The sequence below is a fragment of the Hyperoodon ampullatus genome, assembly GCF_949752795.1.
Source record: "Hyperoodon ampullatus genome assembly, chromosome: 8".
Lineage (NCBI taxonomy): Eukaryota > Metazoa > Chordata > Mammalia > Artiodactyla > Ziphiidae > Hyperoodon > Hyperoodon ampullatus.
The window spans coordinates 10,018,917-10,041,950 of NC_136921.1; the positions used below are offsets into that span (position 1 = coordinate 10,018,917).

Genomic DNA, 23,034 nt, shown 5'->3' on the forward strand with positions numbered 1-23,034 from the left:
ATAGAAGGAACTGGCTCTTAATCTATATTACAGTCATCAAGATTAGATCTTTTAGTAAAGCTTTGTTTGCCACAGATCTTCCCTGCAGAGCTGGAGACAATAAAGTGACTGATAACTGGACCTCACGTCAGACATGTTGCGATGCAAACGTTGTAATGAGGACACACACGCGATTGAATTTTAGATAGAGCTGAGCCATTGTTTTATTTTATAGCAAGTCCCCTGTACTTTGTCTTAAATATGCAAACACATATTCCGGTCAAAATAACTTTGTATACTGGACTCGGTTCTTGCTTTCTAATACATAGGGATGTAGCTGGTGGTGCTGCCACTTTAAGATTTCACAGTAACTCCCCCAGTTCTCCCTCCATGTGTGAATAGACGTGATAATAACATCAATTCATAGACTTATTCACAGGATCTGGAGGTTAGCACAGAGCACCAAACATGACTGGTTTGGAACTCGCCGTGCCTAATGCTGCTCAAAACAGAAGCTGAGCTGAGCGCGTTGGTGCTGCGCCCCACCCCCATCTTCAGGCCATTCTTGCCAAGTGCAAAGGAGGGTGAGTCTCCAATTGTTCCAGTCAGTGCCGGGCCCACAGCTAGCTAGCTTGCTGGAGCTGGCGCTGTCTCACTGGACACCCCTCACGGGCAGCCAGCACATCCTCGGTCCAGAATCTGCTGACACTTTGCACCGAGCACCCTCCTCTCCCTGACCTGAGGCGCCCTTGCTGGCAGTAGCTGGCCCTACCACACAGCTCTTCCTTTACGGTATATCGCTCTCTGGGTCATTAAAAAAATTAATTTGTCTTTTTACTGAGGTATAATTGACGTATTAGTTTGAGGTATATGACATAAAGATTTGATATTTGTATACATTGCAAGATGATCACCGCAAGGTCTAGATAACATCCATCACCATACATAGCTGCAAAAATGTTTCTTCTTGTGATGAGAGCTTTTAAGATTTACTCTCTTAGCACGTTTCAAATATGCAACATAGTACTATGAAGTATAGTCATCGTCCCCAGGACTTATTTATTTTGTAACTGGAAGTTTGTACGTTTTGATACCCTTCACCCATTTTGCCCCTGCCCCCCACCATTGGCAGCCACCAGTCTGTTTTGTGTATCTGTGGGCTTGTTTTTTTTTTTTTTCGGTACGCAGGCCACTCACCACCGTGGCCTCTCCCGTTGCGGAGCACAGGCTCCGGACACGCAGGCTCAGCGGCCATGGCTCACGGGCCCAGCCGCTCCGCGGCATGCGGGATCCTCCTGGATCGGGGCACGAACCCGTGTCCCCTGCATCGGCAGGCGGACTCTCAACCACTGCGCCACCAGGGAGGCCCCTGTGGGCTTGTTTTTTTAAAAAATATTCTACATATAAGTGAGATCTTATGGTATTTGTCTTTCTCTGTCTTATTTCACTTATCATAACACTCTCAAAGTCCATCCATATCGTTGCAAAAGGCAAGATTTCATCCTTTTTTAAAGCTGCACTTAGGGACCCTGTGAACTCATGTGACCTCACAGGACCTTGTATTTTTTCTCGCTAAAGTGAAGATGAAACCTTTTTGCCTGCCTGCCTGCCTCTCGAGGTGGTTATGGGATCTCTCAGAGCAGTGTCAATCGCATGCATTGTCAACCTGCTGATTTCAATCATTGATCAGTAAACTTGTTCTCTCTGTACTCTGTATACTGTTCTCTTGAAATGTCAGCTATTTGGCTTTCTTAGGAGATGAAGACTAGTAGACAGCTGAGCACCAGATTGTTGCAATTTCTACAATTTTAAGTGGCAGAACTTTGGGAATTTACTTTTTATGGAAGTCATCTGTAGAGTGATGCATGTGATGCAGAACTTTTATGTATTACCTCACAACAAACTCTCTGATATAAGCCAGAGGGTCCCAAACTTTCTTAGTTTATGGTGGTCTTAGCATCACAGTAAATTTTTTACAGAACCTTAGGCCAAAAGAAATAGATAATGCTCCATTTACGAAATAATGTTAAAGAAAAATCAGAGCTGTAAGTAGGTAAAGTGACAAAAACAGATTTTATTCAGGACAATTGCGATAGGGGAAAAGGAACCTCAGCGTAGAACTGGGCTCAGTTGTGAATACAGCCTGCGCAAGTGGGAATTTATAGCAGAGAGCAGGTAGGGGTCAGTGGATGGAAGATTACTAAGAGGAGACATCAAGGGCAAGGAGAGATTCTGGCTAAACTGACCTAACAGGATTCTTGCTAAAATTGTGCAATGTAGAAACAAACACAGAAGTTCAAAAGTCAAAAGCTAGTTGAAAAATTCAAGGGAGCTTAAGGAGAGTTTGGTCAAGGAGAGGATCTTTGTAGAATTAGGTCTCAGCAACTCTGCCCCTAACAACGTTGTAACTGAAAAAATAATGCACCTACACTGAAAGAAAAAAAATCATAACTTTTATCTCATTCTTTTTTTTTTTTTTTTTTTGCGGTACGTGGGCCTCTCAATGTTGTGGCCTCTCCCGTTGCAGAGCACAGGCTGAGGACGTGCAGGCTCAGCGGCCATGGCTCACGGGCCCAGCCGCTCCGCGGCATGTGGGATCTTCCCGGACCGGGGCACAAACCCATGTCTCCTGCATCAGCAGGCGGACTCTCAACCACTGCGCCACCAGGGAAGCCCTATCTCATTCTTAAATAACCACGGTTATATACTAATGGGGAACGTGTGCCTGCTGGGTACTCACAGCTCCTCAAATCGATCACCGCCATCCTCATTTCCTGTTCATGTTGACTTTCATGGGGTATTTGCTTTTTTATCACAGCAATTGCTGCAAACCCGGCTTTGGCAAGATCTGATGTCATCAAAAGAAATGTAGTGGGATCTCCAGCCCTGGGCATATATCTGGATAAAACTATAATTCAAAAAGATACATGCACCCCTATGTTCATAGCAGCACTATTTACAGTAGGCAAGACATGGAAACAACCTAAACATCCATCAACAGATGAATGGATAAAGAAGGTGTGCCACACATATACAATGGAATATTACTCAGCCATAAAAAATGAAATAATGCCATTTGCAGCAACATGGATAGACCTAGAGATTATCATACTAAGTAAAGTAAGTCAGACAGAGAAAGAGAAATATCATATGATATCACTTATATGTGGAATCTAAAATATGACACAAATGAACTTATCTACTAAACAGAAACAGACTCACAGACATAGAGACTTGTGGTTGCCAAGGGGAAGGGAGTGTGGGGGAGGAATGAATTGGGAGTTTGGGATTAGCAGATGCAAACTATTATACATAGAATAGATAAACAACAAGGTCCTACTGTATAGTACAGGGAACTATATTCAATATCCTGTGATAAACTATCATGAAAAAGAATATGAAAAAGAATGTATATATATATGTATAACTGAATCACTTTGTTGTACAGCAGAAATTAACACAACACTGTAAATCAACTATACTTCAATAAAATAAATTTTAAAAAATGTGGTGGGATGTAATGTTGGAACCATGAACTACCTCTATCTAGGTGTTCTCGATGTCTGGCAGATGTTGTGTATCCTGTGTTTCCTTTGAAAATTAGAAGAAAATCTGCATAATCTTGGGTGTTGCTGTGCCTTCATTGCAGTGGCCCACAATGCTTTGTCACCCATTTTGGGAACTGTGGATGTACGCAGCGTATGCATTGCCATTGCCATTAGACAGGTGTGGAAATGGCTTGGAGTTGCCCAGGGTGCACGAGTCTCATGAAAGGACGCCAGTCTGGAACCCGGTCCTTCTGAATGGTATTCCAGTATGTTATGGGTGATCAAGGAAATGATGCCTTTTAAAAATGTAAAAATCATTCTTACTTTACAGGCTGGATAGATACAGATGCTGGGCTGGATTTGGCCTGTGGGCCAAAGTGTTCTGAGCTCTGGGCTAGAGCAATGCCTGGCACACAGAAGGTGCTCAGTAAGTATTTGTTAATGATGAAGATCACAGATTAAACTGAATTTTTATTATGAAATATTTCAAACACACAGAAAAGCACAGAGAATAATATAATTAGCATCTGCTACTGAGATTCAGCAGACATCATTCTATCATATTTGCTTCAGATGTTTTATTTTTTTATAAAATAGCCAGATATAAAACCCACCACCCCGAGCCCCAATCTGCTTGCAGATGACATGATACTATACATAGGAAATCCTAAAAGTGCTACGAGAAAACTAATAGAGCTCGTCAATGAATTCAGTAAAGTTTGGATAGGATTGATTACTATAGCTTTGTAGTATAGTCTGAAGTCAGGGAGCCTGATTCCTCCAGCTCCATTTTTCTTTCTCAAGATTGCTTTGGCAGACTTCCCTGGCGGTCCAGTGGGTAAGACTCTGCACTTCCACTGCAGAGGGCACGGGTTCAATCCCTGGTTGGAGAACTAAGATCTCACATGCCTCACGGTGCGGCCAAAAAAAAAAAAAGAAAAAAAACCCAATTGCTTTGGCTATTCGGGGTCTTTTGTGTTTCCATACAAATATAAAATTTTTTTGTTCTGCTTCTATGAAAAATGCCGTTGGTAATTTGACAGGGATTGCATTGAATCTGTGGATTGCCTTGGGTAGTATAGTCATTTTGACAATATTGATTCTTCCAATCCAAGAACATGGTATGTCTTTCCATCTGTTTGTATCATCTTTGATTTCTTTCATCAGTGTCTTATAGTTTTCGGAGTACAGGTATTTTGTCTCCTTAGGTAGGTTTATTCCTAGGTATTTTATTCTTTTTGATTCGAAGGTGAATGGAATTGTTTCCTTAATTTCTCTTTCTGATCTTTTGTTGTTAGTATATAGAAATGCACCAGATTTCTGTGTATTAATTTTGTATCCTGCAAACTCCTCCCTGACCCCATTTCCCTTCCTCTCTATCCAGAAACTATTGTTATCCTGAGTTGATATATAAGCTTTCTGTCTGTGTTTTTATATTTTTACAACATAGATAGAAAATGTCTATAGGAGAGTCATACTGCACCTATCCTTCTGCAACTTGATTTTTTTTCCCACTCATTACTGTGTTTTTTCTCTGGCTGTCAGATGTAACTCTAGTTCTTTCATTTAAATTTTCATGCAGTTTAATATATTCATCTTTTATAAGTCTTACTCAAGAGATTCTTTCCAACTTTGATATCATAAAGATAGTCTCCTATATTTTCACCTAGAGCAGGAATCAGCAAACATTTTCTGCAGAGAGTCAGCAAGTAAATATTTTAGGCTTTCCTGGCCACATTTTCTCTCTTGCAACTACTCAACTCTGTGAAAACAGCCACAGGCAATACGCAAACTAATGGGTGTGACTGTGTCCCAATAAAACTTTATTTGCAAAATCAGGTGATGGGCCAGATTTGGTCTGTGAACTGTAGTTTACTGACCCCCTGATATAAAAGTTTTGAGGTGATATATATATATATATATATATATATATATATATATATTTTGTGTGTGTGTGTATGTGTGGTATGCGGGCCTCTCACTGTTGTGGCTTCTCCCATTGCGGAGCACAGGCTCCGGACATGCAGGCTCAGCAGCCATGGCTCACAGGCTCAGCAGCCATGGCTCATGAGCCCAGCCGCTCCGCAGCATGTGGAATCTTCCCGGACCGGGGCACGAACCCGTGTCCCCTGCATCGGCAGGCAGACTCTCAACCACTGCGCCACCAGGGAAGCCCTGGAATCCATGTTTTGTGTGTGTGTGGGTGTATATGGCATGGATTACATACTTACTTTAGCTACAGGGATCAGCAATTATTCAAATACCAGTTACTAAATAGTTTATCCTTTTGCATTAATTTTTAATGCTTTCCCTGTTATATAACAAGTTCCTTTATATGCTAAATCTCTGTGCTCTTTTCTGACACATTGTTTAATTTGTCTATACCTGTACCAATACTATATACTGTTACAATGATTATAGACTTCTCGTAAATTTTTATATCTGGTCAGGAAAATATATGTTTATTTTTCTTCAAATTATCTTGGAAATACTTGCCCCTTTCATCTCCTGTTTAAGTTTTTGGATCAATTTGACAAATTAGGAGGAAAAAGAACAAATTAGGTTTTGGTTGGAATTGTATCTTTCTGCCTGGATTAGTATTCTTTTTTTGTTTTTGTTTTTGTCCGCACCCTGCGACTTGCAGGGTCTTAGTTCCCCAGGGATTGAACCTGGGGCCCACGGCAGTGAAATCACAGAGTCCTAACCACAGCATCACCAGGAAATTCCCTGGATTAGTATTCTTATTACATGCTAGCTGATGACCGTGGACGGATACTCTAATTCTCTGAGCCTCAGAGATATATACAGATAATTCTACTTAACTGGGTAGGGTTATAGTGAAAATGAAATGAGTTAAAACATGGAAAATGCTGGGAACTGTGCGATGCATCGTGTAAGCCCTCAGAAATCTTAGCTATATAAGCTATTAGTATTCTTTGGTAGAAACCGTCTTATCAAAAGTATCAGGACAGTTAATCAGGCCAATTAAAATAAGCAAGGAAGTTAAGTGGGGAATCCTAAAAATGTTTCAAATATACTGTAAGCATCTTATTTTATCTTAAGATGTAGTAGGGGAAAGGGTTCTGTTGAGTCTTTACCTGCAGTTCTACATGCTGATGGTGGTGTGTTTCCTTGTGCAGTTTGTAATTTTTTATTGTGAGCTCATTATAGTAAGTGTTTATGTGTGCACATGTGTGTGTGAGTCTCATGTGCTCTGTGTTGTGAAAGCGTCACTCCATCACTCTGCTGGTTCTGGTCAAGTTTTTTTTTTTTTGCGGTACGTGGGCCTCTCACTGTTGCGGCCTCTCCCATTGCGGAGCACAGGCTCCGGATGCGCAGGCTCAGCGGCCATGGCTCATGGGCCTAGCTGCTCCACGGCATGTGGGATCTTCCCGGACCGGAGCACGAACCCACGTCCCCTGCATCGGCAGGCAGACTCCCAACCGCTGCGCCACCAGGGAAGCCCCTGGTCAAGTTTTTTATGTGCATTTCTTGGTTTAGGAGTTCCACATCAAGAGGATGTTGTTAATTTCATGGACCATTTATATGGAAGGTTTTGACTACTCCTGGGCAACTCCTTTTTTCATCCAAAGACCCTGGAGTTATGCCAGTTTTTCAGAGGTTTCTCCAGGCCTGCAGGTAGATATATCTCCAGACCACTTGCCTTTTTATAAACAGACAGGGTGGCTCTAAGAGGCTTTATGTATGGACTCAGGTATAGCTCCCCTACTTTTCCTGGGCTCAAGGCCACAATTCCCATCCCTGTGTGATTTATAGAATTCTGCCCCGCCCAGTCCTTAGGTATTATTCCAGGTCCATAACCCCTGTGGTTAATGAAGAGCTAATGGCTCTGGTTTTGAGCCCTCTTCTCTTTTCATTTCTGAAACTTGAGGGTTTCTCTTCTCCCCTACCCCCTTTTAAAGCTCACCCTTGCATTAAAGCATTTTCTGTGTTATCTAAAATTGTTCAGTGGTTTCAGCTGGAGTAGGGTCTCCCCATCCGTTCAACCTGTTATAATAAAAGTCCTGAATAATGAAATTTCCCATCAATGAAGCTTTTATTTTCTGTGTGCCTATAGTATTTACATATGCAAGAAAAGTGGCAGTGTCTATAATCTTTATGCAGTAACTTAATTCACGTAGTCCAAGTTGGCAAGCATTATTAAATGTGATTGGTTTCATCAACATACTAAAACAATTCAGAGGATGCTCTGTGCTCAAAAATTAGTTTGCTGAGCTTTCCTGATGGCACAGTGGTTGAGACTCCGCCTGCCGATGCAGGGGACACGGGTTTGTGCCCCAGTCCGGGAAGATCCCACATGCCGCGGAGCGGCTGGGCCCGTGAGCCATGGCCACTGAGCCTGTGCATCCAGAGCCTGTGCTCCGCAACGGGAGAGGCCACAACAGTGAGAGGCCCACATACCGCAAAAAAAAAAAAAAAAAAAAAAAAAAAAATTAGTGTGCTGAAAAACCCTTAATTCTACATGGTTATGTCTTACTGACTTTTTCCAGTGTGGTTTTCTACCCTTCTAATTTCATGCCTAAATTGGAAACGCTAACTATTTGTGTATTTAAAGAGATCATTTGTATGATCAGTATTGAGTGCCTTCAGAGCCACAGTGCCTCTGCTGTACCACTTCCGTAGACATAACTATACAGGCGCCAGCTCTCTGCTGATTTAAGGTTTAGCTCGTCATGGTTGAGGAAACCGCTCTGTGTCTTAAAGACAATGCATTGAAGGCACTTTGAATGTTCTCTCTTCTGCTTCCCGATAACGCATTCCCCCATCCGTAGGGCTGCTGGTGGTGGTGGTTTTCTATCTTTGTGCCTCCCCTCCCTGCCCTAACTCCCAGGCGGCAGACACTCCAGTCTCTGGGACCTTCCTCTTTTCTGTGCTTCACAACCCATGGCTGTTTCTAGTTGGCAGGACTTTCATGGATGACCTCTTCCACTCTCAGCCCTGTTCTATTCCTTATTAGTTTTTCTTTAGCTTCTTGTGTCTTTCATAACGTTAAAGGTCCTCTCAGCTTCCTCTTGGAAAAACACTTGGCCTTTTGGTAGATGTTAGCCAATCAGAGAGCTTCTTTCCAACTGTGCCCCGAGATGACTAATATGAGCGTGCGTGCTCTTTGGGGGTCTTAGGCTTTTGTGGATTTAAAAACAATTGCTAATGGATATCCAGGGCCTGCTCTTTTGATGGTTTGAATTTCATTTTTTTTTTTCTTTCTAGCTTTTCTTCTTAGTGAAGATCCCTACATGAAGCTTGCTGGTTCTAGAAGGCTTACCTCCAGGCACATGAAGTTGGACAAGAGGAAGACTTGAGATTTATCCGCAGGGCCACTGATTCTTGTCCTCATCTCCAGAGCAGATGGCTATTAAAATTAGAGCAGCTGTTTCCACTTAAGTTTAGGAAAGCTGAAAAGAGAGCAAAGAGAATTTTTGTGCCTGCAGAGAGAAAAGCACACATCAAAGTGGTCAAGAGGGCAGGCAGGTACACAAGCATATAGAACACTTTACAGCTTAGAGCAAAAGCCTTTCCCAAATAAGGTTTTGTACCCTGGTTTCACAGCATCCTAGAATTCTCCCCCAGCTTTTCTTAAGGATCCGGGCTATCAAGCCTAGCAGGTATGGGCTCTGAGCGAAGAAGGGTCTAAAAGAAAGCAATGCCCTCTCTGTTTCAGACAATAAATATTTAGTGAGTGCCTACTATGTTCCTGGTTTTGCAGCTCCCTGCTAGCCTACAGAAGTGTCATTTGTCATTTACAACTATTTTAAGTAACAAAGAAATCAACACAATTTAATATTTGGAGACTACCTTTGGGGCCCCTAAGAAGCGTAAAAGGTTCTTTTGAAAGTGGGAGACTGACTCCAGTCCCCACTCTGGTATGATGTATTTCATTGGCTTCCCAGAGCCAATTGGCTTCCCTGATGGCAACCAAACCCATTAGAATAACACAGAGGCTACTGTATTTGGGCCTCTTCCCTGGCTCCCATGGCCTCGCGTGGCTTCTGTGTTGCTGGAGGGTCTCCATGGAATCCTCGTGCTGCTCCACCATCTGGGAGGAACGTCAGGAAGGAACCTTGAGGTTACTTTTGGGCAAAGGCAAGCTGGTGTCATCATCTTTGCCAGAAGCTTCAGGGATATTTCAGGAACGGGAACTCTGGGTGCAGGAAACTCTCAAAATAGGGATGCAGTTCCTGAAACTCATATAATGTTGTAAGTCAACTCACTTCAATAAAAAAGATGGAAAAGGCAAAAAATCAGGGGTGCAGTTGACACTGCTCTTGACGGTGTGATCTTTACTAGGGCCTCCTGCCGAGGGCAGTTACCTGTCCATCTCAGGTAACACTGAGGGTGTGTGTCTCAGGTTGTGACACAGGTTACAGAGTTGGCAGATGACAAAGACATTTCCTAGTAAACAAAAAAAGACGTAAACAAAATATGCTTCTTTCATTTGGTGGGAAACGTCCCCCAGAAAGGTGTAACCCCACACATGTGTGGACGATTCCACCCCAGACTTTAATGAACTAGCTCTTCTCAGGACAGAAGTCACCTTCCCCTATGTCTTCTCTCACTGCCAGTGTGGCTTGTCTGGGTCGAATCCCTGAGACCCCTCACCTTGGCTCTCTTTGCTGTGGGCGTGTTACATGCTATACTCTGCTATCTCTGAATTTATCTGGGTAGAGCAGCCCCATTTGTCTGTATTCTTGGGGCTCAGACTTTGCTCTTTTGCACATTCCTGAAACTTGGTCAGCATGCTGTTCATCCAGCAGACACTTGCTCCTACAAGTTTTCCTGAGGCTGTTTGTCTGAATGAGTGCAGAAGAAAATCTGACCTTTCCCAGCTCTTCACCCTGCCCAGACCCCCTCTAGGGCGGCGTATTTGTACAGGCTCCATGCTCCTGGGCGTGCCTTCAGGCATCTCATATTCTGTGTATGCAGAATTGGATCGTTGAACAGAACCATGAACCAGAGCCTCTGGGCAGGCGTCTTCTCTCTCTCTGAGCTGAGGGCGCTCACATCGTGTTCTTTCAAAGGTCTGATAAGCTGAGTTTGGGGTCTGTTTAACCTGAAGCCCTTCACAGCTGACTGGAGCCAGGGTCCCCACTATTCCTCTGTGTCCTGAGTGTCCTCCCCTCCTCTTCCTGACCCACTGGAAGGTGGCCTCTGACCCCTCTGGCTGCCCAAACTGCCCTTGTCAGTGCCAAATCCAGGGTCCCCTTTCCAGTAATCGAGTTATCTTCCTCTAGTGGCCTCTGGCCGTTAGCCACACTCTCCTTTGCAAACCCACTCCTTGACTTAATGAGGTAAAATAAGACACTTTGGAATATGGGAAGAGGTTACAATTTGGAATCACTCAGTCTTCGGTTCACCTCTCAGCTCTGACACCTACTGTGTGTGACTTTGGACCAGCTGCTTAAGCTTTCTGAGCCTTAGCTCCCAGGATAAAGTGAGGATGGTATCTATTTCATTGGATTGTAAAGAGCAAATGAGTTGAGACATATAAGGGTCCTGGTCCTGTGGGCCCTCAACACATTTTAACTCTTGCCTGTAACTCCTTTTTCCCCTCTGTGAGAATGGTTTCCTGCCTCTTCCAACCCACCCTTCCCAGCCTCTGTGAGGCCTCACCCTCAGTGATTTTGTGTGTATGCAGTGCCACCCCTCTCCCACCTGCAACATGCTGGTAACTGGGAACACTGGCTCATTCCTTCCCCCCCCAGCACCAGATCTGTACTGACAGTCTCTTAAGGGCATCCCCTACTCAGTGTCCCTTAGGCACCCAAATACCTTCCTTCCCCAAACAAAAGCCATGACTTCCGGCTCCTTTCGGAACTTCTCTTCTTTCTGAATCCCACATTTCAGTGAGTGACCTTACCCTTTACCTGCTTGTTCAGGCCAGAATCCCTTTCCTGTCTTACCCCCATACCTAATCAGTTAGTCTCCAGCCCTACCGATTCTCCAGCCCACCTTCACGTTTCCGTCTATGCTGACCCAGCCCTAGACATGGCCTGCAGCCCTCCTCACCCCACTGATGGCAGTGGCTTCTTCCCACACTCCTGTGACTCCAGATTGACCCCTTCAAATGCATCATCCCATTCTTGCTAGAGGGATTTTTCTAAAATGTTTCATCTGTCCTAGCTGTACTTAAAATTCATTATGGATTTGCCTTCAGAGCCCAAGTCCAATATACTACCAAATGGTCTTCATTTTTTTCAGCAGCCCTCCTTTGAAAACTCCCTGGCAGACACTTCGCGTGTTCTCCAGTTAAATAGAACTATTTGTAGTTCTCCTCTTACACCACCCATTTTATGTCTCAGGGCCTTTGCAGTTGTTCTTTCTGGCAGGAGCCCCCTTTCCTGCTCTTCTTTCCTTGGGTAGCTCATCTTTAACCCTTGACATTTAACTTCACACAGAAAGACCTCCTGGAGTCCTTTGGTGAGTTCACTGCCCCACTCTGTTTTTCACAGCACCCTGTAGGCATATCTCATGCTTTCATTCTTAGACCTACAATCCACTTGCCATCTATCTATCTATCTATTCCATTGTATGCATTTATTTATTTAGAAATATATTAGAAACTTATTTTTAAATTAAAAAAATAAAATTGAAGTATAATTGATTTATATTAGTTTCAGTTGCAATTTGCAATTTAATCTTTGTGTCTGGTGTGTGTGGGGGAGTCAAGCTTAATTTTTTCCCCATATGGTTATCGATTTATTGAAAAGACTATATTTATCACACTACTCTGTTCCAGAAATGAAGTGTCCATATATGGTTATTCTATTTCTTGACTTTTTATTCCATTGTCCTAATTACTGCAGCTTTAAAGTTCCTTATTTTTTATAGAGCAAGCCTTCCCACATTGTTCTTCTTATTTAGGAGCGTCTGGGCTACTTGGGGACATTTCACACAAGAACAAAAAACACTGTTGTGATTTTCGTTGTAGCTGCATTGAATCTGTAGGTCACTGGGGAAAATTTGAATCTTTGTAAAAAATAAATGTTCTAACCTCTAACTAGACTCTCTTTCCATTTGTGTATGTCTTCTTTAATTTCTTTCAATACTATTTTATACCTCTTTGTTGAGGCCATGCACTTCTTTAGTTTGATTTATTCCTAGGGGTTTTTAAAATATTGTAAACAACACCTTTCAAAAGATTTTATTTTTTGTTTCTGCTACATGGAGATGCAATTGTTCTTTTTCTTTCTTTTTTTTAAAAAACCTTTTGACCTTGCATCTAGCAAACCTGCTGAAGTTCCATATTCTAATAACTTATCTGCATGCATAATCGCATAGTCTGTGACTCATGACAATTTTGTTCCTATTCAATCCTTGTAACTTCTTTTTACTCTTGCCTCCTTGCACTGGCTAGGACCTTTAGTGTAGCGTTCAGTGGAAGTGGTGATAGCAAAACCCTTCCTTTGTTCTCAATTTCAGAGAGAACTTTTTCAACATTTCACAAATAAGTATTACATTCTGAAGGTTTTTTTGTAGATACGCTTTGTCAGAATAAAGAAGTTCTCTTCTGTTCCTAGTTTTCTAAACATCTTCATTTTAAATGGATGTTGAATTAATAAAATGCTTTTCTTGCATCGGTTGAGATGATTATATGATCTTCATAGGAAGTTTCATTCCCATTTTGCTGCAGGCTTCTTTTCATGAATAGGCAGGGAGGTAAAAGTTGACATATTTCCTGTATTCATGACATTGTTGTTTTGTAAAAAAAAGTTTGCTGGGATGTATGAGTGTCTGTGATGAGAGATGGGACAAGAATATATGCACTGGAATTTTTCTGTAAGTTTCTGATTCAAGGAACTGGTTTTTGAACGATTAAAAGGAAAAAGAAAAAAAAAAAAGCATTTCATTGAGGCTGGTGTGCCCATGCCAGTAAATGCAGTTGAATGTTATCTCTTAGAATTTAGTTGAATATGGAGAGCAAGCGACAAAGGGTTTGCCAAGTTTCTGAGGAGCAGTTATTTAATTTTGATATATCTGCAACGAGCAGGGATTAAAGATTCATCAGTATAAGTATTGACTGTGTGTGTTAGCTGGACTACAGCAAAGGGAGTGCAATTTCAAGATAATTTCTAAAAGTATCAGGTTTTAAAGAGATACCATGGAAAAGTTGGAAAATAATTGGACAAGCGGTGGTTTATTTATTTATTTATTTTTTTTATTTTTTTATAATAGTGTTTATTTTTACTTGTTGACAGTTTGCTTTATTTATTTATTTATTTTTGGCTGTGTTGGGTCTTCGTTTCTGTGCGAGGGCTTTCTCTAGTTGTGGAGGGCGGGGGCCACTCTTCATCGCGGTGCGCGGGCCTCTCACTATCGCGGCCTCTCTTGTTGCGGAGCACAGGCTCCAGACGCGCAGGCTCAGTAATTTTGGCTCACGGGCCCAGTTGCTCCGCGGCATGTGGGATCTTCCCAGACCGGGGCACGAACCTGTGTCCCCTGCATCAGCAGGCAGACTCTCAACCACTGCGCCACCAGGGAAGCCCCTGCGGTGGTTTATTTTTAATGGATTCATTTCATGTCAAAAGTTTGAATTCTGCTTGTAATTTCCTTTTAGCCTACTTTCAGATGTGACTCAACCCACATGCAAAAACCAGGACAGGCTGATTTCAAGAAAGTGACTCAGAATTGAGGGGAAAAGTGGACTGCCCAGATTAGTCCTGGAATAATTTTTCAAGTAATTTAGAGTCCCTAATACAGAAGTAAAGAAATACCAAAACATGTGGGAATTAAGCTTATTTAGTGTATTTCACTAAGATATATAGTTCTTGTTTCAGTAAAGTGAATGAGCACTTTTATTATTTGGACTTGGGAAAAAAAAATTCATGGGATGCATTTCTTGGCCAAGACTACTACTGGCATAAGCGCTGTAGTGATTTTTTTTTTTTTCGCACATTTTTACTCCTGGTGGGTAAGCAGTTGGTGTTGCAATATAGTTGAGATCTTTATTGAAGAAAGTGGGAAAAATTCCTTTTTAAGACAAAAATACTGTGACAGTTGGACCCCAACAGTGTGCATTTGTCTTTAAGCATGAAGATGACATTTCTAACCAGTGCAGTTCCTGTTTTGGACAAGAAACATTATATGAAGGACTGAAAGGACATTAGGGTTCTCTGGTCCCATCCCTTCCTTTTACAACTGAGGAGCTTGAGCCCCAGGAACCTTCCTTGCCTGGTCCAAGATCACCCACAAATGGGAGTAGAAACCCAGGCTTTCTCTGCTGTATCCCAGTGCTTCATGAGCAATTGATGATTATCATTTTTCCAGAAACCCCAAACTCCAAGTTCTGGGGTCTTCTTTGTCCTGATCCCTCTCCCCCAGCTGGCAGAATCAGCCACTCTCCTGCTATCTCAAGGCCCCTGGGATGGGTGGTTCCTCCCCACCCACACTCCTCCAGGGTTCCACCTCTTCTCTCTTTAGGCTCTGCAGTGGGCTGTCCATCATTCACCTCCATATAGTTCAGTTGGGTGGGATGGGAGGGGGAGAATTTCCACATTTCTCCCAGTGCAGGGGAGGTGGAGTATGACCCTTTATTGTGGTCTTTCTTCATCGTGGATTATCCTTTGATAGTGCCACACCCTCAGAGTTTTTGATTAGCAGCTTGGGGCTGGGGAATCTGTATTTTTTTTTTTTTTTGCGGTATGCGGGCCTCTCACTGTTATGGCTTCTCCCATTGCGGAGCACAGGCTCCAGACATGCAGGCTCAGTGGCCATGGCTCACGGGCCCAGCCACTCTGCGGCATGTGGGATCTTCCTGGACCGGGGCACGAACCAGTGTCCCTTGCATCGGCAGGCGGACTCTCAACCACTGCGCCACTGGGGAAGCCCGGGAATCTGTATTTTAAAACATTCCTTAAAGGATCCTGCTGCTCAGACAAATTACTAAAATGATGGTCCATTCTACTTTAAAAAATTTGTATTTGTACTTATACACATACAAGTGAATATGTAACATTGTGTTTAAAAGTAGTATAAAAATGGCATGATTCTGTACAAATCATTCTGCATATTGCCAGTTTCTTTGTCCTTTTTACCGAGGTGTTTCTCTTTTATTGATATCTAGGAATCTATACTGTAAAGGACTTAGTCTTTTGTAATAGGTGTTACATATTTTCCTCCACCATATTGTTGCCTTTTGACTTTATTTATGGAGTCTTATGGATTTTCAAAACCTTTTGATGGAATAAAATGCTTCAATCTGTTCCTTTGAGACAGTGGTTCTCAACTGGGGGTGGCTTTTCCCCAGGGGACACTGGCAATGTCTGGAGACGTTTTTGGTTGTCACAGCTGCCATTGTTGGTGGGAGGGTTCTCTTGGCATCCAGTAAGTGGAGATGAGGGATGCTGCTCAACATCCTACAAGGTACAGGGCAACCCCTATACCAAAGAATACCCAGCCCAAAGAGTCAGTAGTGTACAAATTGAAAAATCCTGCTTTCAGGATTTTGTTTTTGTTCCTTACTTAATAAGTCACCTCTTCTTCCTATAATACTAATATCTGTATCAAAATATGTATTAAAATTTCCTTAATTGATTCTGCTGCTCAGACAGTTTACTAAAACTCTGGCCCATTCTACTTAATTCTTAGTGCCACACACAAACTCCCCCTTGGTTATTTCCCTTCTGTGTCTACACTCTTCTCTCAGTGCCCCGAGGCCACCGTGTCCCTCCCTCCCCGCAGGTGACCTGTGTGGCCTGGGCCAAGTGGCGTGTTCCATCAGTGTTTGTAGGCTCTCCTCCTGGGCTTCTTTGCGTCCGTTTCCTCAGACACTCTTCCCATTGCTTGGATGACTCTGCCCACTGAACGTGGGTATAAATGAGGGAGGGAGGTGACCCCAGGTTTGCTCTGTGTTCCTCTGGACCCTCTGAAAACAGTCATGTCAATAGGAACCTAAACCGCAGAGCTGGAGCAGAACTTGACGTGTTCCACCCCAGCCCTTGGATGTGCGAGGAATGTGTATCCAGAGCAGGCAAGCAACTCGCCCAAGCCGCTCAGCCACCTGCACACCAGGGCCGTCACCAGGATGCTGGGTTCTCACCTGCCTCCATTTTTGCCTAGAAAATTCTTTTCTGCTGCTTCTTTTGTGAGAGCTGCCACTGTCACCTAAGAAATGGTTTCTGAGACCTGCTCGTAAGCTGCTCATTTCATAGCTGCAATCATCAAGCCCATTCTCTTTTTCAGTGTTAAGAACTTTAACTCAATCAAACACACGATCGTAATGGTTGACACGCATACATGCAGGGTATTAGTTGACAATTAGACGGCTCAGGGCACATCCAAGTTCATGTGTCTTACCCTTTTGTTGGACTGAGAGTTCTTTGAGGGCTGGAGCTGGGCTTTCTTTATCCTCCTGACCCCTCTTCTAGGCATCCTACCTGGCACATCATAAGTGCCGGATAAATGGCACTTGACTTACTGATCAGCCATGTTGAGTTTTCTGTAAAAGTACAGGAGAAGTTGGAACAAAGTCCACCAAGTGTCTAAACTAGCATGGAAGGATCACCAGGAAGGTGGTTATGTTTCCCCCAGGCCCCACCATCACCAGGTAAGGCAGACGAAGGTGTTCACGTGTGGCACTTTGCAGCGACCCTGGTAGCTTTGACGTATTGTATCTTAACGACCCTGTAAGTGGGCCTGTTTTAAGTTTGACCTTTTCATCCTTCTGTTTGTATGCTGCAGAGGGCACTGGAATTGCCAAAACCATGGACAGCACTCAGTTTAGGGAAGGAAAACAGGTCACTGCTAAAGTGTCACATGAGACTGCCTTCAAATCATGAGTCCTGGGGCTGGCAGGCACCTTCGCTCTGACCTCACCCTGTATGCACCCCCATAAGCGCTCTTGATTGTAGTATAAATTATTTGACATAGGTGAAAAGTTGAAAATAAAATGTGAAAAGAATAGTTTTAGCTTAGCTCTATGATGTGAAAAAATTTGGTTTAAATAGATGAATTAATCTGATGCAATGAACATACAGCATTTAATAAATGAGCTTGTTGGTTACTGTAAGCAGAAAACCATTAACACATGGGCTTCCTCTTTGCTCTTTCTGCTCATATTACAAAATCTTCATCCCTTTCCCCCCCCATCATTAGCAGCTAGAAATTATAGCCAAGAAGGTATCACCTTGAATTCTGAGCATCCCCAAAGTCAGGTCTATTAATTACGATATTTTGCCTCATTATTCATTTTGGCAGTTTGCTTATTTTCTGCTTATAGTTCAAATGTAATGGGATTCAAGGGCAGTAGTGACGTCTGTAACAGGACTTTTTCCCTCTGAGATAAAATACACATACAAACTTAAAAAAACAACTCAATAAGCTGTGTACAGAAAAACAGGACTTAAAATACATATTTATGATGCCAAGATTTTGCTTAAAGGTTAATGATTGTATTTTATCTTGTATTTGCTGTTAGGCAACTGAAAAGATTGTTTTTTTTTTTTTTAATGAAACTAATCTGAAGTGTTAGAGGATAGAAAGGAAGGTAATTGTCATTGTTAGTGAAGCAACTAGGTGAAAACCCAAGGAAGTAGCATGAATATGACATGATTATTTTAAAGAAGAGATCAGTGATCTCGCAGTGCATTTAACGCCCTGCTTTGTATTCAGTGCATGTGTGTGTACATGTGTTTACGTGTGTGCACCATCACATCATTCACTGTTTTGAGTCCCTTTAGAAATCTATACAACTGATAGTTTAATTTTTAGCTTCTGTCTTCTTTTCTCTACCCAGAGCGTTTCTCCTGGCCTTTGACGTTAGTCATTCCTTATTGAATCCCATGCTCTGCTTTCCTCTCATCTATCAAGCCTAGCAGCAGCACTGAGATGGTATTGTTTATCCTCAGCATATTTTTCTTTCGGTTCTTTATTCCCTCACTTGGTGGAGCTGACTCCTGGGCCTGGTGAATTGGGCCTTGCCCCGGGGGCCTGTCCTTCCCACCCAGCTGTCTCCACCAGCACCCACCCCGACACTGCCCACACACTGCCCACGAAGGGATGGACTTCACACAGTGACTCACCTTGATGGCCTCTGAGACTGGCGGTCTCCAGCAGTAGGCTGTGGCAATGGGTCGGAAACCCTGGGGCACCTTTGGCCATCAGATTGGTGGTCTTTGCCTTGTGGTCTTTGCCCTGTCATTCCCTAAGCTGCACCATGGAGGTCTGCACTTCCAGAATGGATTTTTGTAATGATCTCTCCAACTTTTAAAAATGATTTAAATGTATTTCTATGTTTTTAGGCATGTGTTAAAAGTCTTAATTTGTGACTAGGTCAACCGTCAGATGAGCTGATATCAGAAACCTGGTTTATATGTCCCCTTTATCCTAGCTAATTAAATTCTTCCTCCTTCTTGAGGTGACACCTGTTCCACAAAGCCTTCCTAAAAATAAATCCAAAGCACAGGAACACTATCAGGACTAAAGGAGCAATTCAGTCTGTCCCTCATCACACATTGCTTTTCAGATGTTGATTGATCTATCTGTCTTTATTTTTCCAGTGCTTTTTTAAAGAAACTCTTACCATGTTTTCTGTGTTCCTCAACATGCTGGGAATAGAGCTGTGAATGTGGCAGATAAGTCCATGCACTGACGGGGCTCACATGTCTTTGGGAGACAAAAAAGGGATTTATTTTATTATTTATTTATTTATTTATTTTGCAGTATGCGGGCCTCTCACTGTTGTGGCCTCTCCTGTTGCGGAGCACAGGCTCCGGACGCACAGACTCAGTGGCCATGGCTCACGGGCCCAGCTGCTCCGTGGAATGTGGGATCTTCCCAGAACGGGGCACGAACCCGCGTCCCCTGCACTGGCAGGCGGACTCTCAACCACTGCGCCACCAGGGAAGCCCAGGGATTTATTTTAGATTTCACGGTGAGGGAAGGCTTCTCGGAGGAGATGACATTTGAGTAGAGAACTTTGTGAAATGAGGTAGAGAGGCACGCAGAGTCTGAGGGAAAAGCATTCCAGGCAGAGGGCCCAGCAGGTGCAAAGGCCCTGTGGTGGGAATGACCTTGGCATAGTGCAGGGACATAAAGAAGGTGAAGGGGGTTGAATGTAAAGGAAGAGGATAAAGTGTGGGAAGAGAGGACCTCAGGGATAGGAAGGGGCCAGATCAGGGAGGGCTTTGTCTGCCGTGGAAGGAGTTTGGATTTTACTTTGAGTTGATAAAGATTGTAAATATTTTAAATTATTTATGCTTGAAATATTTTCTTCAGATACCAATCCATCTACTCTTATCTGAGATTTTGTGAAGGTTTTGCCAAGTGATAGCACAGAATTAACAATGTGGTATTTTTGGAGCTGCATTTTATTCAATCCAAAATCCCTTAATCTTCCTAAAGGAGTTTGCTGGAAATTGTGTGACAAGGGTCATTAGCAGAACGAGTATCTGTTTTTCCAGGCAGAATTCTATCCATTCTGTCCGTGTGTGTTTAAGTATGAACTCATTTCAACAAGAGAAATCGAAGGTCCCATTTCTCTGTTGTCTGTTATTCGCTCAATTCTATTACCAGCCCTGAGAAACCAGGGTCTAATTTTCTGTTATCACAGAAGCAAATGATAACTGAATAAGCTCTGTGAACGTGCCTGAACCCTTGGGCTGTCTGGAGAGAAGCATTGCTACGCTGCTTCATTTCACATTGTTTTTGTAGCACCTCCAGGTAATAACAAATGGCAAGTCAGAGGTCAGCAAAGGACTCAGCGATAAACGCTTTCCTTAGGACATGAACAGAATTTACAGATATGCAACTGAAATTTTATCTTCCACATCCAGCAGGGTAACATTTCTCTGTAATCACCCTCCAAAATAATCAGGTAGAAACTTTCATAGAACTCTGCTTAATATAAGTCACCACCATGCTCCCTTTTAGCATGCAATTGTCATGCAAGCTGATCATTTTGGAAGCTTTTAATTAAATAACATCACCTTAAAGGGAATTGTTCATCAGGTGGGAAATGGGAAGACATAGGTAAGTTCATCTGTAGGGGGGATAAACTAGGCAGTCACTTCTCATGAGGGGACCTTGCAATGAATGGTCCAGGATGTGAAAGAGGAGACTTCAATTGAGATCCCTAGTATGAGCTGACTGGCAACTAAAAATATCAAAGTTGGTATATTCCTAACAAGCCTCAGTTTTAACTATTTTTGCCTTAGAAAATTCCTCTAAATAAGTGTTCCTGAAATCAATATTATTTAGGGCCTTGGGGTGGGGGAGGCTCTTTCCCTGGAAGGGTTAATGTTGGGATGACCGTGGGAGGCCCCCCTGCCCCAAACAGCACAAGTAGTTAAAAATGCATATTCCACAGGAACTGCGTTTCTGTTAGAGCAGCAACTCTGAGCCACGGAGCTCATTTCCCAGAGACGGCGCCACTTTTCTTATGAGGGAATAATTGACCCATTTATGGTCTCTTTTCAGCTTGTTGCGGATCCTTGCGCCAGCAACCCGTGTCACCATGGCAACTGCAGCAGTAGCAACAGCAGCAGCAACAGCAGCGATGGCTACCTCTGCATTTGCAATGAAGGCTATGAAGGTCCAGTCTGTGAACAGGCGCTTCCCAGTGTCCCCATCTCTGGCTGGACAGAGTCCATGGCACCCAGACAGCTTCAGCCTGTCCCCACCACCCAGGAGCCTGACATAATCCTGCCCCGCTCTCAGGCCACCATCACCCTGCCAACGTGGCAGCCGAAAACTGGGCAGAAGGTTGTAGAAATGAAATGGGATCAAGTGGAGGTGAGAACATTTTAGTGCATGTGCTTTTATGGAAGAAACCAGTACAGTTAAAATAATTCCAGTGTTTCTGATATCAGCAATAAAAATGCAAGACCTTGAAGTTACATATTGAACAAAAGATATGCCTAACTTCTTTTCCTTTCTGCCTTTGTGTGTAGGAAATCTCTCTTGGTTGTGTAAATAGGACGTTTCGGTTATGATTTGTGAGCATAAAAAGAGTAAGCAAGAGAAGAAAATGAATGAAATTATTTTCTGGAATGATAACCACATACATTTCTGTGAGATAATCTTAGATTTGGGGACAGGCAGCTCAATGAAGAATATTATAAATGAACATATTACAGACCCTCCATTATTGACCTAATTTTCCGTCATGGAATTTTATGCTCCATTTTTTGGTTGTCTGTTATTGTTTAGGTTCTATTGGTGGTAAGTTGCAGCACTACAGTGGGATTTAGAAAAAATAAATGCTATCACTGATTTTTAAAAATATTTTGGCAGTGCATTCGAGAATGAGATTTCCAAATTTTGTTCGTTTTGGCAACAGCAAATTCTGTTTATTGAATCTTGTCCGGTCTGGGTTTGGCCTATTGGATTTTCAAGCTCATCAAAAGTCCCATTCTGAGGATTTTCCAGCAGACCTTTAAAAGATGACATAAAGTATAAGTTTGCTAGCTAGAAGAATAGAAGAACAAATACAAAACATGAGTTTGAGGTAACATTGATAAAGTAATTCCACTCCATATCTTGTCCTTTATATGACTTCCATATAGACCTGTGGTTGTATATTATTATAGGTTTTGTGGCTTAAATGAAAAAAGAAACCTATATAGATCTTTGTGTAGCATTTTTAGAGCCAAAGAATATGTCTAGAAATTTCGATTATTGTTATAAAAGTGGTAATGCAGCATTTCTTGTTTGATGTTTCTGGGTGATTTTAACCAGTTGACCCACTTTTTTTTTTCATTGCCACACAATTTGTGAAGACCTCATCCAGACCGCGGGGCAGTGTTTTCATCCTATCTAAAAAACTGTGAACTTGTCCTGATTTCAGATTTGTAATGGATGTTTTGGAGTTGGGATTTTAATATCTCTTTGCTGAATGACTCACTTCTTGAATGTGCATTAGATTTGGTCCCATGTTTATCAAGGAAGTGTCCTTTGAAGAAAATTTCTCCCCAGCCAACTGTTTCAACCTATTTATTCAAAGACATGCTATCCTACAGTTGGTAAATGTAAAAATGAATTGCCTAATATTTGTGTCATGCAGTTATTTCATACGCTGTTCAAGAAGCAGGTTAAAAGTGCCAGAGGAGGGGCTTCCCTGGTGGCGCAGTGGTTGAGAGTCCGCCTGCCGATGCAGGGGACATGGGTTCGTGCCCAGGTCCGGGAAGATTCCACATGCCCCGGAGCGGCTGGGCCCATGCGCCATGGCCGCTGAGCCTGCGTGTCCGGAGCCTGTGCTCCGCGACGGGAGAGGCCACAACAGTGAGAGGCCCGCATACCGCAAAAAAAAAAAAAAAAAAAAAAGTGCCAGATGAACACGTGAATATATTTCTGGACAATAAATTCTACATGTTGGGAGTGGGATGAAAGTGCTGAGAATTTCTGTTATTGTTCTCAGTTAATTCAGTGATGGCGAGCACTTTTAATACCCTTTTGTTTTGATTCTTGGGATGAGCACAGTGATCACAGCATGAGGAATGAATGAATAAACAGGTCAGAGGCACCTCACTGGACACAGCTCAAGTGTTAGCAATAT

At 42.8% G+C, this 23,034-nt stretch overlaps 1 protein-coding gene across 1 annotated transcript in view; it reads left to right on the top strand.

Annotated features, from left to right (window-relative positions):
* DNER (delta/notch like EGF repeat containing) overlaps positions 1-23,034 on the top strand; it is a gene marked incomplete at both ends in the record, with an annotated part of 338,936 nt that overhangs the window by 106,010 nt on the left and 209,892 nt on the right. The window contains one exon of the mRNA XM_079710119.1: positions 20,958-21,272. Within this exon, the coding sequence (XP_079566245.1) occupies positions 20,958-21,272 (315 nt within the window). The remainder of the gene's footprint in view (positions 1-20,957; positions 21,273-23,034) is intronic.